This window comes from Coregonus lavaretus (genome assembly GCF_964263955.1).
Source record: "Coregonus lavaretus genome assembly, chromosome: 39".
NCBI lineage: Eukaryota > Metazoa > Chordata > Actinopteri > Salmoniformes > Salmonidae > Coregonus > Coregonus lavaretus.
This window is the reverse complement of record NC_140026.1, coordinates 10,482,153-10,501,659: the sequence shown is the minus strand read 5'-3', so window position 1 is coordinate 10,501,659 and position 19,507 is coordinate 10,482,153. Positions and strand designations below refer to the sequence as shown.

General features: G+C 43.1%; 1 protein-coding gene and 1 pseudogene across 2 annotated transcripts in view; one reads left to right on the top strand and one right to left on the bottom strand.

The window, feature by feature from the left end:
* Positions 1-6,351, bottom strand: part of LOC311113036 (circularly permutated Ras protein 1-like) — a 36,624-nt pseudogene extending 30,273 nt beyond the window's left edge. The window contains exon 1 of the transcript XR_014615932.1: positions 6,159-6,351. The product of XR_014615932.1 is annotated as a circularly permutated Ras protein 1-like (transcript). The remainder of the gene's footprint in view (positions 1-6,158) is intronic.
* Positions 6,352-15,978: 9,627 nt separating this feature from the next.
* On the top strand, positions 15,979-18,834 carry LOC311113038 (uncharacterized protein). Its single transcript, XM_084156160.1, has 2 exons — positions 15,979-16,269; positions 17,288-18,834. The coding sequence occupies exons 1-2, from the start codon at positions 16,104-16,106 to the stop codon at positions 18,412-18,414; spliced, it is 1,293 nt and encodes a 430-aa protein (XP_084012286.1). The 5' UTR covers positions 15,979-16,103; the 3' UTR covers positions 18,415-18,834.
* Positions 18,835-19,507: the final 673 nt, after the last annotated feature.

Below are 19,507 nucleotides of genomic sequence, written 5' to 3'. Positions count from 1 at the left end.
GAGGAATCAGCCCAGAACTACACGGGAGGATCTTGTCAATGATCTCAAGGCAGCTGGGACCATAGTCACCAAGAAAACAATTGGTAACACACTACGCCGTGAAGGACTGAAATCCTGCAGCGCCCGCAAGGTCCCCCTGCTCAAGAAAGCACATATACAGGACCGTCTGAAGTTTGCCAATGAACATCTGAATGATTCAGAGGAGAACTGGGTGAAAGTGTTGTGGTCAGATGAGACCAAAATTGAGCTCTTTGGCATCAACTCAACTCGCCGTATTTGGAGGAGGAGGAATGCTGCCTATGACCCCAAGAACACCATCCCCACCGTCAAACATGGAGGTGGAAACATTATGCTTTGGGGGGGGGGGGGGGTTCTGCTAAGGGGACAGGACAACTTCACCGCATCAAAGGGACGATGGACGGGGCCATTTACCGTCAAATCTTGGGTGAGAACCTCCTTCCCTCAGCCAGGGCATTGAAAATGGGTCGTGGATGGGTATTCCAGCATGACAATGACCCAAAACACACGGCCAAGGCCACAAAGGAGTGGCTCAAGAAGAAGCACATTAAGGTCCTGGAGTGTCCTAGCCAGTCTCCAGACCTTAATCCCATAGAAAATCTGTGGAGGAAGCTGAAGGTTCGAGTTGCCAAATGTCAGCCTCGAAACCTTAATGACTTGGAGAAGATCTGCAAAGAGGAGTGGGCCAAAATCCCTCCTGAGATGTGTGCAAACCTGGTGGCCAACTACAAGAAACGTCTGACCTCTGTGACTGCCAACAAGGGTTTTGCCACCAAGTACTAAGTCATGTTTTGGGGGTCAAATACTTTTTTCCCTCATTAAAATGCAAATCAATTTATAACATTTTTGACCTGCGTTTTTCTGGATTTTTTTGTTGTTATTCTGTCTCTCACTGTTCAAATAAACCTACCATTAAAATTATAGACTGATCATGTCTTTGTCAGTGGGCAAACGTACAAAATCAGCAGGGGATCAAATACTTTTTTCCCTCACTGTATATACATTCAACTCATTTCATCAAGAAAAAATAGTTTCCCCTCATTCAAACAAAACAACATCTTAGCTGGTCCCAAAATAAAATGTAAGAGTTGACATTTTATTTTCTGTTGCTTACTATATTGAAACCCCAAAATAAAAACAGTGTTATTGAAAATCTCCCCTCCAGCTGTAAACAAAGACTCCAGTATTTCAAAGAGAGGCACTCCATAAAACAGTGAACAATTGTTTCTCTTTTATTACAAAACGGACATCCATCTCCAACATCTGAGTTAATAACAGATACAAAAGCATTAACTGCAATGATGCCATGAAAAACCCTCCATTGCATATCACCAGTAGCCTTTTGTAACGATGGCTTGTACAGTGCTCTCCATGCTGGCTTTACCTTGTCATCAATGCCCAATTTTACCCTCCATGGAGTGTCTTTTCTATTTTTCAATGTATCTTTATTCAACACCTTGACACACCCCTATATACAGTTGAGGTCGGAAGTTTACATACACCTTAGCCAAGTACATTTAAACTCAGTTTTTCATAATTCCTGACATTTAATCCTAGTACAAATTCCCTGTCCCTGTCAGTTAGGATCACCACTTTATTTTAAGAATGTGAAATGTCAGAATAATAATAGAGAGAATTATTTATTTCTGCTTTTATTTCTTTCATCACATTCCCAGTGGGTCAGAAGTTTACATACACTCAATTAGTATTTGGTAGCATTGCCTTTAAATTGTTTAACTTGGGTCAAACGTTTCGGGTAGTCTTCCACAAGCTTCCCACAATAAGTTGGGTGAATTTTGGCCCATTCCTTCTGACAGAGCTGGTGTAACTGAGTCAGGATTGTAGGCCTCCTTGCTCGCACACGCTTTTTCAGTTCTGTCCACAAATTTACTATTGGATTGAGGTCAGGGCTTTGTGATGGCCATTCCAATACCTTGACTTTGTTGTCCTTAAGCCATTTTGCCACAACTTTGTAAGTATGCTTGGGGTCATTGTCCATTTGGAAGATCCATTTGCGACCAAGCTTTAACTTCCTGACTGATGTCTTGAGATGTTGCTTCAATATATCCACATAATTTTCCTTCCTCATGATGCCATCTATTTTGTGAAGTGCACCAGTCCCTCCTGCAGCATGATGCTGCCACCCCCATGCTTCACGGTTGGGATGGTGTTCTTCGGCTTGCAAGCATTCCCCTTTTTCCTCCAAACATAACGATGGTCATTATGGCCAAACAGTTCTATTTTTGTTTCATCAGACCAGAGGACATTTCTCCAAAAAGTACGATCTTTGTCCCCATGTGCAGTTGCAAACCGTAGTCTGGCTTTTTTTATGGCGGTTTTGGAGCAGTGGCTTCTTCCTTGCTGAGCGGCCTTTCAGGTTATGTCGATATAGGACTTGTTTTACTGTGGATATAGATACTTTTGTACCTGTATCCCAAAATAAATCTACAATAATTGCATGTATCTTAGCCAGAAGGCCTGATGGTGGCTCTAAAACTGACAACCGATGCCACAGTGCAGAGGCAATCACATTGTTAACTATAATAGTGCGGCCCCTATATGACATACGAGATAACAACCAACGCCATCTCCTCATCCTCCCTTCCACCATTTCAACCACACCAATCCAATTTTTCTCCATTGTCCCCTCATCTCCTAGGTACACTCCAAGATACTTAAAACCTCCCTTACACCATTCCAGCCCCCCTGGCAAAGCCATGATCCCTCCAGACCATTCTCCAATCTGTAAAGTGCAACTTTTTTCCCAATTTACCTTTGCAGAGGATATTCCCCTAAAACGATCAACCATTAGACTCAAACTATCCACCTCCGCTTGATTTTTCACTAAACTACATCATCAGCATAGGCTGAGAGAGGAATAGGAGGAATATCCTCTGAAAGGTACACCCCTTCAATGCGACTTCTAATTCTGTTTAGTAGTGGCTCTATAGCAATGGCATATAACATTCCAGACAAAGAACATCCCTGCCTAATACCTCTACACACTTTAAAAGGAGCACTCAAGCCACCGTTAACTTTCAATACACTTTCAATGTCACCATATATCACCCTTATCATGGCAATAAAACCAGAGCTGAAACCAAACGCCTCAAAAGTGCGCCATAAGTATTGATGTTCAACTCGGTCAAATGCCTTTTCCTGATCAATTGAAATTAGACCAGCATCCAACCCAATAGCCCCAGAGACGTCCAAGAAAATCCAGAATCAGAGAAATGTTATCCCCTATCTGCCTGCCGGGAACACAGTAGGACTGGTCCGTATGTATGATCTGCCCCATCACCTCCCTCAGCCTGTTGGACAAAGCCTTGGACAGGATCTTATAATCAGTGCACAATCGAGCCACCGGCCTCCAGTTCTTCACCTCCCTAGGGTCACTCTTTTTGGGCAGTAGGGTGAGGACAGCCCTCCTGCAGCTTATCGGTAGTAACCCTCCGGTTAAACTATTGTTACCTACTGCTTCTGAGAACAAGATGGCCACAACCCCACTTTTTGAATATTTATGACTACACACCACTGCCCCCCCCCCTCCTGTTGCAACATAACTTCATTTTCCATATTACTATGCGTTTCTTGTAGAAAACATATGTCACTTCCCTTTCCCTTCATTAATTCATACACTACGGCTCTTTTTTTAACGTCTCTCGCCCCATTTACGTTTAAATAATTAATCTTAAAACTGCTCATGGATGGAAAAAAAACTACAGAGGAAGACACAGAAACCACATCTATTTACAGAGTTAAGGCTGCGACTGAACTCTTTCATTTCCTGTAGAATTTCCATCACATCACTCTCGTGACCACTTTCTTGAGTCTAGCAATTTCAGGGCTTGTCAAACCTTCCCCTGTTATTTTTGACATCAGATACTTTGCTGATTCAATAAACAATTCACTTTCAGGAAAAAAAATCTGTTACATTATAATCCTGCAGATATTTCTTCCCTTTTGTCAACTTCAGAAATTGACGTACCTTCTCAATCCCATACCTCCCTTCCACCCCATTTATCTCACTATTTTGTTGTGACGCGTAAAATGACTCAATCTCGCTTTCCTCCCCAGAAGAAAACTCCACCATCTCTTCAACCTGTTTATCCTCAACTGATTTATCAATCTCTAACTTCCTCTTAGAATTAGACCGTTCACCACGCCTTAAATTCTTCCTCTTACTCCTCGGTACTTTGAAAACAGTTGCTTCCTTTACCATTATTTCAATCTCCTCTTGACCTCCAATTTCATTTTCCAGCACCACCTCAGCGACCACAGTCGCAATCTCACCGACTGTTTCCCCTCCCTCTTTGTTCTGATCTACCACAATTGCCCCCGTAGCCACACTGCTTTCCTTTCCTACTTTTCCAACCACATCTGCCCACCTCCTCCCTTCCCCTGCACCCTTAGCATGTTCATCCCTTCGCGGTGGTGCATTAGCTGCACCAGCACTAGAGCTGCTACCGGGCTCTGCACGCTCATTCTCGGAACAATAGCGTAGCAAATGCCCCTCTCTTCCACAGCCAAAAGCACTTCATTAATACAGTAGAAGCGTAGAACACATAATCAAATCCATCAATCTTAAAACTGAACGCTAAATTCAGTTTGTCAGTGTCCTTCTTTAAAATCCTATGTACTTGTCTCCTATGAGACTTGACAAGTTTCAGCAAAGGAGATTTGCATCCAAAAAGAACCTTCTTTATTGTAGATACAAGTTGACCATGACGAGATAACTCTCGCTCCAACACTTCATCTCTAACAAATGGTGGCACGTTAGAAAGTATAACTTTCTTCGCCGGATTCATAAGAGGAAATACAGACGTCTGTGTCACCCGCAACACAACACCACTCAACTATCGTATTCACCTTTTCAATGGAATCTAAGAATATCACTACAACGCTATTAAGCTACATTCTTCCACCGAACACCCTGCCGCAGCAGGAATCTTTACTCCGTGCCGCCGACTAAGTTTTTCAACTCCAAACCTCCGCGCGTGGCCATTGCAACGATCCCACCACACCTATACGTGCTTAGTGATAGATAACCTTTAAACAACTAAACTAATCAATAAATAAATATATACACCCCAAAACCCAATAGAGTGAGAAAAAAAAATCAAGTCGCTCTCACAATCGTTCCTGCTTCCTGACTCACTCCCAGCATGCACTCCGACGAGAGGGAGAGAGAGCAACAGAGAGACAGAGGTAGAGAGGAAGTGTCAGTTATTTCTCTCAACCTCAGTCATTTTTCCATCATGCCCACTAACCTTCATCATCAAACAACAAAGGGCATAACCCTCGCTCCCCCCCCCCCCCTCTCTTTCTCCTCTCTCCACCCGCCCAAAACCATTCTACTTCAGTCTCTCTCTCTCACCCTCTCTCTCTGACCCTTTGTTGTTTGCAGATCTGCAGATCTGGATAGGTATAATCAGTGTAGTGGTGGATCTGTAGGGTCTGGATAGGTATAATCAGTGTAGTGGTGGATCTGTAAGGTCTGGATAGGTATAATCAGTGTAGTGGTGGATCTGTAGGGTCTGGATAGGTATAATCAGTGTAGTGGTGGATCTGTAGGGTCTGGATAGGTATAATCAGTGTAGTGGTGGATCTGTAGGGTCTGGATAGGTATAATCAGTGTAGTGGTGGATCTGTAGGGTCTGGATAGGTATAATCAGTGTAGTGGTGGATCTGTAAGGTCTGGATAGGTATAATCAGTGTAGTGGTGGAGCCTCCACCACATTCCTTCCACCTTACAGATCTGCAAACATTGAAGGGTTATGTGTGATACTCTCATTTCCTGGTGTAACGAGTTTCACATAACTGGTCACTGTGGTTACAGACATGAGATTCATGATAGTCTAATTTCACACAAAATAAACATCCTCTTTTTTTTTTTTATATACGTTTTGTGATAGTTTTACTTTACTGTATCTAAAACAGAGATGAACGGATATTTTAGATAACTTTTCGTTGTCTCTGTCTGTCTCCTTTATACCACAGTATCATCCAACACTACCTTCTACCTGACATCCCTGTTGTGTCTCGGGTATTAAAAAAAATACATTCTGTAACATCTACCACAGAATCAACAGGAGATCATGATGTCAGACAATGTTATGCGTTAGAGAACATTATGTTACCTGAGTTCTAGATGAAGGGTTAACTTGTAGAGAGAAAGGAACCGGTCCTCCTGAGTTCTAGATGAAGGGTTAACTTGTAGAGAGAAAGGAACCGGTCCTCCTGAGTTCTAGATGAAGGGTTAACTTGTAGAGAGAAAGGAACCGGTCCTCCTGAGTTCTAGATGAAGGGTTAACTTGTAGAGAGAAAGGAACCGGTCCTCCTGAGTTCTAGGTGAAGGGTTAACTTGTAGAGAGAAAGGAACCGGTCCTCCTGAGTTGTGTCTGTTTGTTTGTCCGTCTGTTAGTTTGTCTGTCTGTTCGTTTGTCTGTGTGTTTATGGTCTTAACCACCACGTTCTATGTGTGTGTGTGTTGGGTGTGTGACGGTGTGTGTGTGTTTCAGAGAGAGAGAGAGAGTGTGTGTGTGTGTGTGTGTGTGTGTGTGTGTGTGTGTGTGTGTGTGTGTGTGACAGGAAGTGAACCAATCAGTGGTGAGGGTGGAAACAGAAACTCAAGAAACCAAAGACACTGTGCTGGAGAGTGAGAGGTGTGTGTTTGAGGCGAGAGTAGACAGAGAGGGAATGGAGGAGGAGAGAGAGAGAGAGAGAGAGAGAGAGAGAGAGAGACAGAGAGAGAGAGAGAGAGAGTCAGACAGACAGAGAGAGAGGCAGACAGACAGAGAGAGAGAGAGAGAGAGAGAGAGAGAGAGAGAGAGAGAGAGAGAGAGAGAGAGAGAGAGACCACCTAAAAGGAAGCGATTCCCAAACCTTCCATAACAAAGCCATCACCTACAGAGAGATGAACCTGGAGAAGAGTCCCCTAAGCAAGCTGGTCCTGGGGCTCTGTTCAAAAAGATAATTACTTGACACATTGGAAAGAATTTACCAAAAAACTGAGCAAACTAGAATGCTATTTGTCCCTAAACAGAGAGTACACAGTGGCAGAATACCTGACCACAGTGACTGACCCAAATTTAAGGACATCTTTGCTATTGAGAGAGGCCGCCGTAGGCCGACCTGGCTCTCAAGAGAAGACAGGCTATGTGCACACTGCCCACAAAATGAGGTGGAAACTGAGCTGCACTTCCTAACCTCCTGCCAAATGTATGACCACATTAGAGACACATGTTTCGCTCAGATTACACAGACCCACAAAGAATTCGAAAAAAACTAACCCAGTTTTGATAAACTTCCATTTCTATTGGGTGAAATACCACAGTGTGCAATCACAGCAGCAATATTTGTGACCTGTTGCCACAAGAAAAGGGCAAACAGTGATGAACAAACACCATTGTAAATACAACCCATATTTATATTTATTTTCCCTTTTGTACTTTAACTATTTGCACATCGTTACAACAATGTATATAGACATAATATGACATTTGAAATGTGTCTATTTCTTTGAAACTTGTGAGTGTAATATTTACTGTTAATTTTTGATTGATTATTTCACTTTTGTTTATTATCTATTTCACTTGCTTTGGCAATGTAAAGATATGTTTCCCATGCCAATAAAGCCCCTTGAATGGAATTGAATTGAAAAGAGAGAGAGAGAGAGAGAGAGTAGAGAGAGAGAGTAGAGAGAGCGAGAGAGAGAGAGCAACAGAGAGACAGAGGTAGAGAGGAAGTGTCAGTTATTTCTCTCAACCTCAGTCATTTCTCCATCATGCCCACTAACCTTCATCATCAAACAACAAAGGGCATAAGCCTCGCTCTTCTCTCCCCCTCTCTCTTTCTCCTCTCTCCACCCGCCCTTCACCTACAACTGACCAGATCCATATCTATACTGAGCCAGAACCAGAACACAAACCACAACACTCTAGCGGCACAAGAGGAGCCACAACCACAGGGGCAGCTTACCACATCAAGAAGAAAATGGTGGAACGGTGTAGACAATAAATAAACACTTTGTATTTATTAGTGTTACTGCCGCTCTGACACTGATTGTAGAAAGTGCAGTTAGTTGGTCTTCCCAGGACCAAAAGACAGTATTCGGCTATTTTAGATTATCTCTGTTAAGTACCGGCATCTTATCTTTTAAGTGCAACAATCTTACAGTTCTGATGTCACAGTTAGTCTGTGATGATTCTCTGCCATGATTGGTCTTTTACAGGTCATTAGACGTGTTTAGTTTCAGGATTCATTTACCGAAATATTTTTGTTGTTGTCGCACTGACTCTCTTGCACTGGCTCTATGCACATTCACTGGACTCTACCACACCCACTCACACATACTACACTGACATTGCAACACACACATACACTACATATGCACACACACACACACACACACACACACACAAAACACACACACACACACACATGCATATTGACACCACACACACACACGCAAAACTCACACACACACACACACACATGCATATTGACACCACACACACACACACACATACATACACACACAGACACACACTCACACTCACACATAGACACACTTTCACATTCTTTCACACTCTTTCACACTCTTAACCTACGCTGCAGCTACTCTGTTTATTACACAGTTGAAGTCGGAGGTTTACAGACACGTAGGTTGGAGTCATTAAAACTCGTTTTTTTCAACCACTCCACACATTTCTTGTTAACAAACTATAGTTTTGGCAAGTCGGTTAGGACATCTACTTTGTGCATGACACAAGTAATTTTTCCAACAATTGTTTACAGACAGATTATTTCACTTATAATTCACTGCATCACAATTCCAGTGGGTCAGAAGTTTAAATACACTGAGTTGACTGTGCCTTTAAACAGCTTGGAAAATTCCAGAAAATGATGTCATGGCTTCTGATAGGCTAATTGACATTTCAGTCAATTGGAGATGTACCTGTGGATATATTTCAAGGCCTACCTTCAAACTCAATGCCTCTTTCCTTGACATCATGGGAAAATCAAAAGAAATCAGCCAAGACGGCAGAAAAAATTTGTTGACCTCCACAAGTCTGGTTCATCCTTGGGAGCAATTTCCAAACGCCTGAAGGTACCACGTTCATCTGTACAAACAATAGTACGCAAGTATAAACACCATGGGACCACGCAGCCGTCATACTGCTCAGGAAGGAGACGCATTCTGTCTCCTAGAGATTAACGTACTTTGGTGCGAAAAGTACAAATCAATCCCAGAACAACAGCAAAGGACCTTGTGAAGTTGCTGGAGGAAACAGGTACAAAAGTATCTATATCCACAGTAAAACAAGTCCTATATCGACATAACCTGAAAGGCCGCTCAGCAAGGAAGAAGCCACTGCTCCAAAACCGCCATAAAAAAGGCAGACTACGGTTTGCAACTGCACATTTGGACAAAGATTGTACTTTTTGGAGAAATGTCCTCTGGTCTGATGAAACAAAAATAGAACTGTTTGGCCATAATGACCATTGTTATGTTTTGAGGAAAAAGGGGGTAGCTTGCAAGCCGAAGAACACCATCCCAACCGTGAAGCACGGGGGTGGCAGCATCATGCTGTGGGGGTGCTTTGCTGAAGGAGGGACTGGTGCATTTTACCAAATAGATGGCATCATGAGGAAGGAAAATTATGTGGATATATTGAAGCAACATCGCAAGACATCAGTCAGGAAGTTAAAGCTTGGTAGCAAATCAAATCAAATTTTATTGGCCACATGCGCCAAATACAACATGTGCAGACATTACAGTGAAATGCTTACTTACAGCCCTTAACCAACAGTTAATAAAACAACAACAAAAAAAGTGTTGAGAAAAAAAGAGCAGAAGTAAAATAAAATAACAGTAGGGAGGCTGTATATACAGGGGGATACCGGAGCAGAGTCAATGTGCGGGGGCACCGGCTAGTTGAGGTAGTTGAAGTAATATGTACATGTTGGCAGAGTTAAAGTGACTATGCATAAATAATTAACAGAGTAGCAGCAGCGTAAAAGGATGTGGTGGGGGGGCAGTGCAAATAGTCCGGGTAGCCATGATTAGCTGTTCAGGAGTCCTATGGCTTGGGGGTAGAAGCTGTTGAGAAATATTTTGGACCTAGACTTGGCACTCCGGTACCGCTTGCCGTGCGGTAGCAGAGAGAACAGTTTATGACTAGGGTGGCTGGAGTCTTTGACAATTTTGAGGGCTTTCCTCTGACACCACCTGGTATAGAGGTCCTGGATGGCAGGAAGCTTGGCCCCAGTGATGTACTGGGCCGTACGCACTACCCTCTGTAGTGCCTTGCGGTCGGAGGCCAAGCAGTTGCCATACCAGGCGGTGATGCAACCAGTCAGGATGCTCTCGATGGTGCAGCTGTATAATTTTTTGAGGATCTGAGGACCCATGCCAAATCTTTTCAGTCTCCTGAGGGGGAATAGGCTTTGTCGTGCCCTCTTCACGACTGTCTTGGTGTGTTTGGACCATGATAGTTCATTGGTGATGTGGACACCAAGGAACTTGAAGCTCTCAACCTGTTCCACTACAGCCCTGTCGATGAGAATGGGGGCGTGCTCAGTCCTCTTTTTTTTCCCTGTAGTCCACAATCATCTCCTTTGTCTTGGTCACGTTGAGGGAGAGGTTGTTGTCCTGGCACCACACGGCCAGGTCTCTGACCTCCTCCCTATAGGCTGTCTCATCATTGTCGGTGATCAGGCCTACCACTGTTGTGTCGTCAGCAAACTTAATGATGGTGTTGGAGTCGTGCCTGGCCATGCAGTCATGGGTGAACAGGGAGTACAGGAGGGGACTGAGCACGCACCCCTGAGGGGCCCCCGTGTTGAGGATCAGTGTGGCAGATGTGTTGTTACCTACCCTTACCACTTGGGGGCGGCCCATCAGGAAGTCCAGGATCCAGTTGCAGAGGGAGGTGTTTAGTCCCAGGGTCCTTAGCTTAGTGATGAGCTTTGAGGGCACTATGGTGTTGAATGCTGAACTGTAGTCAATGAATAGCATTCTCACGTAGGTGTTCCTCTTGTCCAGGTGGGAAAGGGCAGTGTGGAGTGCAATAGAAATTGCATCATCTGTGGATCTGTTGGGGCGGTATGCAAATTGGAGTGGGTCTAGGGTTTCTGGGATAATGCTGTTGATGTGAGCCATGACCAGCCTTTCAAAGCACGTCATGGCTACAGACGTCAGTGCTACGGGTCGGTAGTCATTTAGGCAGGTTATCTTAGAGTCCTTGGGCACGGGGACTATGGTGGTCTGCTTGAAACATGTTGGTATTACAGACTCAGTCAGGGACATGTTGAAAATGTCAGTGAAGACACTTGCCAGTTGGTCAGCACATGCTCGGAGTACACGTCCTGGTAATCCGTCTGGCCCTGCGGCCTTGTGAATGTTGACCTGCTTAAAAGTCTTACTCACATCGGCTACGTAGAGCGTGATCACATAGTCATCCGGAACAGCTGGTGCTCTCATGCATGCTTCAGTGTTGCTTGCCTCGAAGCGAGCATAGAAGTGGTTTAGCTCGTCTGGAAGTCTTGTGTCACTGGGCAGCTCGCGGCTGTGCTTCCCTTTGTAGTCTGTAATAGTTTTCAAGCCCTGCCACATCCGACGAGCGTCAGAGCCAGTGTAGTATGATTCAATCTTAGTCCTGTATTGACTCTTTGCCTGTTTGATGGTTCGTCGGAGGGCATAGCGGGATTTCTTATAAGCGTCCGGGTTAGAGTCCCGCTCCTTGAAAGCGGCAGCTCTACCCTTTAGCTCAGTGCGGATGTTTCCTGTAATCCATGGCTTCTGGTTGGGGTATGTACGTACGGTCACTGTGGGGACGACATCATCGATGCACTTATTGATGAAGCCAGTGACTGATGTGGTGTACTCCTCAATGCTATCTGAAGAATCCCGGAACATGTTCCAGTCTGTGCTAGCAAAACAGTCCTGTAGCTTAGCATCTGTGTCATCTGACCACTTTTTTATTAACCGAGTCACTGATGCTTCCTGCTTTAGTTTTTGCTTATAAGCAGGAATCAGGAGGATAGAGTTATGGTCAGATTTGCCAAATGGAAGTCGAGGGAGAGCTTTGTATGCGTCTCTGTGTGTGGAGTAAAGGTGGTCTAGAGTTTTTTTCCCTCTGGTTGCACATTTAACATGCTGGTAGAAATTAGGTAGAACGGATTTAAGTTTCCCTGCATTAAAGTCCCCGGCCACTAGGAGCGCTGCATCTGGATGAGCGTTTTCCTGTTGATTTATGGCCTTATACAGCTCATTCAGTGCAATCTTAATGACAGCATTGGTTTGTGGTGGTAAATAGACAGCTATGAAAAATATAGATGAAAACTCTCTTGGTAAATAGTGTGGTCTACAGCTTATCATAAGATACTCTACCTCAGGCGAGCAAAACCTCGAGACTTCCTTAGTATTTGATTTTGTGCACCAGCTGTTGTTTACAAATATACACAGACCGCCACCCCTTGTCTTACCGGAGTCAGCCGTTCTATCCTGCCGATGTAGCGTATAGCCCGCTAGCTGTATGTTATCCATGTCGTCGTTCAGCCACGACTCGGTGAAACATAATATTACAGTTTTGAATGTCCCGTTGGTAGGATAACCGTAATCTTAGGTCATCCAATTTGTTCTCCAATGATTGAAGATTGGCTAATAGGATTGATGGGAGCGGCAGTTTACTCGGTCGCCGTCGGATCCTTACAAGGCACCCCGACCTCCGTCCACGATATCTCTGTCTCTTCCTCATGCGAATGACGGGGATTTGGGCCTTGTCGGGTGTCTGTAGGATATCCTTCGCGGCCGCCTCGTTGAAGAAAAAATCTTTGTCCAATACGAGGTGAGTAATCACTGTCCTGATATCCAGAAGCTCTTTTTGGTTATAAGAGACGATGGCAGAAACATTATGGTGGTCCTCTGTAGCTCAACTGGTAGAGCACGGCGCTTGTAACGCCAAGGTAGTGGGTTCGATCCCCGGGACCACCCATACACAAAAATGTATGCACGCATGACTGTAAGTCGCTTTGGATAAAAGCGTCTGCTAAATGGCATATTATTATTATTATTATTATTATTATGTACAAAATAAATTACAAATAACGCGGAAAAACACACATAATAGTACAATTGGTTAGAGGGCTGTAAAACGGCAGCCATCTTCTCCGGCGCTGGTCTTCCAAATGGACAATGACCCCAAGCATACTTCCAAAGTTGTGGCAAAATGGCTTAAGGACAATAAAGTCAAGGTATTGAAGTGACCATCACAAAGCCCTGACCTCAATCCTATAGAAAATGTTTGGGCAGAACTGAAAAAGCGTGTGCGTGCAAGTAGGCCTAAAAATCTGACTCAGTTACACCAGCTCTGTCAGGAGGAATGGGCCAAAATTCACCCAACTTATTAAGGGAAGCTTGTGGAAGGCTACCCGAAACGTTTGACCCAAGTTGAACAATTTAAAGGCAATGCTACCAAATACTAATTGAGTGTATGTAATCTTCTGACCCACTGACCCACTGGGAATGTGATGAAAGAAATAAAAGCTGAAAGAAATAATTCTCTCTACTATTATTCTGTGGTGATCCTAACTGACCTAAGACAGGGAATTTTAGTCATTTAGCAGACGCTCTTATCCAGAGCGACTTACAGTTAGTGAGTGCATACATTATTATTATTTTAATTTTTTTTCATACTGGCCCCCCGTGGGAATCGAACCCACAACCCCGCCGTTGCAAACACCATGCTCTACCAACTGAGCTACATCCCTGCCGGCCATTCCCTCCCCTACCCTGGACGACTTGTGCGCCGCCCCATGGGTCTCCCGGTCACGGCCGGCTACGACAGAGCCTGGATTCGAACCAGGATCTCTAGTGCCACAGCTAACACTGTGATGCAGTGCCTTAGACCACTGCGCCACTCGGGAGGCTTTTACTAGGATTAAATGTCAGGAATTGTGAAAAACTGAGTTTAAATGTATTTGGCTAAGGTGTATGTAAACTTCCGACTTCAACTGTATATCCTGATTGCCAACTCACTTTAACCACTACCTACAGTACATGTACATATTACCTCAATCACTTCAACTACCTGGTACTCCTGCACATTGACAACCTCTCAGTCAATGTGATCAAGACAAAGGCGATGATTGTGGACTACAGGAAAAAAAAGAGGACTGAGCACACCCCCATTCTCATCGACGGGGCTGTAGTGGAACAAGTTGAGAGCTTCAAGTTCCTTGGTGTCCACATCACCAACAAACTACCATGGTCCAAACACACCAAGACAGCCGTGAAGAGGGCACGACAAAGCCTATTCCCCCTCAGGAGACTGAAAAGATTTGGCATGGGTCCTCAGATCCTCAAAAAGTTATACAGCTGCACCATCGAGAGCATCCTGACTAGTTGCATCACCGCCTGGTATGGCAACTGCTCGGCCTCCGACCACAAGGCACTACAGACGGTAGTGCGTACGGCCCAGTACATCACTGGGGCCAAGCTTCCTGCCATCCATGACCTCTATACCAGGCGGTGTCAGAGGAAGGCCCTAAAAATTGTCAAAGACTCCAGCCACCCTAATCATTGACGGTTCTCTCTGCTACCACGCGGCAAGCGGTACCGGAGTGCCAAGTCTAGGTCCAAAAGGCTTCTTAACAGCTTCTACCCCCAAGCCATAAGACTCCTGAACAGCTAATCATGGCTACTCAGACTATTTGCACTGCCCCCCCACCCCATCCCCTCTTTTATGCTGCTGCTACTCTCTGTTTATTATCTATGCATAGTCACTTTAACTCTACCTACATGTACATAATACCTCAATTACCTCGACTAACCGGTGCCCCCGCACATTGACTCTGTACCGGTACCCCCCTGTATATAGCCTCCCTACTGTTATTTAATTTTACTGCTACTCTTTAATTATTTGCAATTTTTATTTTTTACTTATCTATTTTCTACTTAACACTTTTTTTATTTTCTTAAAACTGCATTGTTGGTTAAGGGCTTGTAAGTAAGCATTTCATTGTAAGGTCTACACCTGTTGTATTCGGCGCATGTGGCAAATACAATTTGATTTGATTTGATTGAAAGGTATTGAAAAGAAAATTGTACAAAAAAAAATGAAAACAGTGGTGTTATCATTTTGACCACTAGCCTACCTTTTTGAGATATTTTTTTATTACTTGTTAAACAAAATCTATTTCTCTGAGCAATTGTAGTAGTAGTTTTTTTTTTTTTTTTATACAATATAGCTAAATATGATAATTATTAATTTTATACAGTAATTTTTGCTAATCTTAATCAAGGGTGTCAATATTTTCCAACCCCACTGTAAATAAAGTTCGATTTTATTTGAATGATGACATAATGATCATACAGTAATACAATATATTACAGGAATCTCACAGATCTGAGGGATATACTACTAAGAAGAATCAAGGAGTTATTAGCCAGCTAACTGGTCTAAATATTCTGAAATAGTTTTCTGATTTTTTTGGGGGGAAAGATACGTTTGAAATGGGCATGGTTTCAATGATTCAACAAACGAAAACACATCTAACTTTAGCTTTTTTTTTAATGAACCATTAGTTAATTTAGTTAATTCTGGTTGCTTATCAAAGACAGCTAGACCCCTCTGCTGTAAAGAAAAATATAAAATAAAATCATTAGAAACAGGATTATCTGTTCGTTTATTTTGGATTTTCTCCCAGGGTGATGAGAGAATGGTCTGACTGATGTTATTGATACAGTCGTCTCCTGATGAAGAATTCATTCTCCCAGATCATCCTATACTTATGATAACAACTGCTTTGTCCACATGTAGTAATTATTTCCTTATTACTGGTCTGTAAACTACCTTGCACAGTAGTAAACACAAACCCCCATCCAGCTGGTGGCGCTGTTGTGTGTTCCTGGGTTCGTCACCACTAGAACCAACGAGTTTTCTAAGATTCCTTGACTAGAACATGGAAGTTGGGTTGGGAACGAGTTTGTTTTGATTTTGAACATTATTTTTGTGGAGTAAAGAAAGACCACTGAACGAACTGAATAGGCTAGCTACGCAACTCTCAATCGACTGAATATGTCTAAACTACAGTTGTTGCGTGTGTTTTTAAATGAGCGTTTAACGGCGGCTGCTGTGGAGATTTTCGGGGCAGTTGAGAAAACGGTAGTGGAGTACCAGGAGGAGAATGATTGGCTACGGAGACTACTGCAGATAACACCAGAGATACAACTATGTAGAATAGGTTTGTATGTAGACATACTGACAGCTAGCTATAGTCCTACTCAATTATTAGGCCTTCAGTGATAAAAACAACAACAACAAAAAACTTTTACCGTGAATGGATAGAAATAGCCCCGAAGTGCCAATGCTTTCCAATGCTTGGACAGCAGCGTCACACATGTTTCCATTGACGAAACCCTACACGTCCTCTGCCTGTTACAAATGTTGAATACAATTATACAAAAAATGACTATGAAGATTTTACGGATATGTTGCCCTTCGACGTCCCTTTTGATTAGCTGAGGAGGATGATTTGGTCATGTGTGAAACGCTCTATTTAGAAACAGTTGATCTTTGATGAACAACATCATTATCATCCAAAATAACTTTACAACAAACGATACACTTACTGTTAGCTGTTTTACCGCATATTTCCACAGAAGTTTTTGTGTAACACAGCTTCGAGAAGATATTTTGTTTTTGTCCCCCTAGTTCAGACAAATGTGTAACGCAAAACACCTCTGTGGTAATCTGTGTTTTAAAATACTGCATAGTAAGTATCTTTTGTGTTTGTACATTTATTTCGGGGTGATACGAAAGTAAAGTTTCTAAGGTTTCCAAAACTGTTGTGCACACAATGATTATTAAAGGTTAGACGGAGTGTCTGCGTGACTTTTGTACATGTTGGCCACGGTGTGTTCCATAATAGTGATGTAGTCCCGTGTAGCTCAGTTGGTAGAGCATGGCGCTTGCAACGCCAGGGTTGTGGGTTCGATTCCCACGGGGGACCAGTATGAAAAAAAATGTATGCACTCACTAACTGTAAGTGTCTGCTAAATGACTAAAATGTAAATGTAATGAGAACCCAAGTGAATGAGAGCAAATACCTAGCTATCTGCACTCAGGCATGTCTAAAGGCTGTGTAGATCATAGACATCCATGCCAATAAAGACATTTGATATTTAAAATCATAGAGATATATAATTCACGTGTGATTCCAAATGTAATTCTCTGGCAGATAACCTCTACCTTCCCTCCAGACTCCCTGCAGCTCTCTGTCTCTGAAGAGGAGGTTCCCCCTGAGCAGCAGCACTGTGAGCAGGAGTGGAGCCCCAGTCTGGGGCAGGAGGACCCAGAGCCCACACAGATTAAAGAGGAACAGGAGGAACTCAGGACCAGTCAGGAGGAAGAGCAGCTTCAAGGGCTGGAGGCTGATACCATAGAGTTCATATTCACTCCTTCCTGTGTGAAAAGTGAATGTGATCAGGAGGACCCACTTCAGTCCTTGAATCTTCCCCAAACCCAGACTGTGGAGAACAGAAAAAGAGACTCTAAACCAGTGGATGTCAAACCTGTTGGCACTGTGACCCACATTAAGGGTCTTTACATTCCCTGTGACCCTCCAGATAATAAAAACAATGCCTCCAGCCACAGGTCAGCCGTAAGCAATGACCCAGTAGGACTTGACAGCAGCCCACCATTGGATCCCAACCGTGACTGTGGTGAAACGTTTTCTCTGAAAGCTGACCTGCAGAGGCATGCGACTCTCACCAAGAAGAGACTCAGCGAATGCCGCTTCTGCAATAAATGCTACAACTCCACCTGTAAACTGGAAGCCCATGTCAGACTCTGTCACAGTGGGAAACACTGCACCTGCCCTGTTTGTGGCAAGACCATCAAATACAAAGGAGATCTGTCCAGGCACATGAGTATTCACACAGGAGAGAAACCATTTAGCTGTGGTGACTGTGGAAAAAGCTTCAATCAGAAGGGGAACCTGAACTTGCACAAACTGACTCACACGGGAGAGAAACCATTTAGCTGTGGTGACTGTGGGAAAAGCTTCTATCAGAAGGGAGACCTAAGGAAACATATACAGACTCACACACAAGAGAAACCATTTAGCTGTGGTGACTGTGGGAAAAGGTTCTATCAGAAGGGGAACCTTACAGATCATATACGGACTCACACAGGAGAGAAACCATTTAGCTGTGGTGACTGTGGGAAAAGCTTCAATTTGAAGGGGAACCTAAGGAAGCATAAACTGACTCACACAGGAGAGAAACCATTTAGCTGTGGTGACTGCGGGAAAAGCTTCACTCAGAAGTCTAACCTGCTGACGCATGTGAAAAACATCCACAAAGGAAGAAAACTGGATGAAAACTGAAAGAAGAAAATAAAATTAAAAGGCAGGATGTGGACAACAAAAGCAAAGCAACTCTGGATCATTCATGCTGTGGCTTTCAGATAAATACATGTGTGGTGAATATACTTTTGTATGTAAATAGCTTTCTATGTAAATAAAGTTTGATTTGATTTCAATGATGATGTAATAATCAAACAGTTCAGAGTATACTATCTGCAAGTGATGTCATCCTCCTCTAATCTTTTGAATCGGCCTGATGGTTATATCAGCAAATTCGTGAAAATGTGGTCATTTAAGATGGATATACAATTATATTTGTGGATGAATTTACTTCTGACAGATATATTTTATGACGTTTTTGCGTTTTAGAATGTCTCTAAATGTATTGAGAGAATGGTCTGACTGATGTTTTTGATAAATTAAAATATGTTTACTTTACAGAAAAGATCTGTCTGTCCAAGAGTATTTCTCATCCATTTTGACTAAATGCTGCACATTCATGATATTGATTTAATATTGTATAGAGTAATTATATTCAGTTGACTCCTGAGAAATAATTGATTCTTCCAGATGATCATATATTTTGATACGGAGTGCCTGTGGATCCTAATTTTACCAGACCCCTCTTCCCACCAGCTAAAGGTCCTGAAGATTCTGCGCATGTACGGTATTCTCTACAACTCGTAGAAAACAGGCTACTCTGGTGAATGGTGCTCGTTTAACAAAGTTAGATCAAAGCTGAATCAATGTCTGCAAGATCGCATAATGATCACAGTATTCTACAGAACCTAATATAATAGCATTGTATAGCATGTGCCACAAGGCAAAATATGTGCTTCGATTGAAACAAAACACAGGTAGGCTATGCTATAGTTTGTTAACACCATCTGCTCTATAATTCGCTCACCGTACATAATTCGAAAGAACACTAGATAACTAAGAAGATCGAAATGCATTTTCCCATGAAAATGATTGAGATCAAATGGTTGGCATGCAGATGCTGCATGGACGTTTCACCGGTAAAACTTGAATGATCATTCACGATTGACACTAGCTAGGTTTCCATCCAATTGGCGATAGATTTTCATGCAATTATTCAGAAATCTGCATTTAA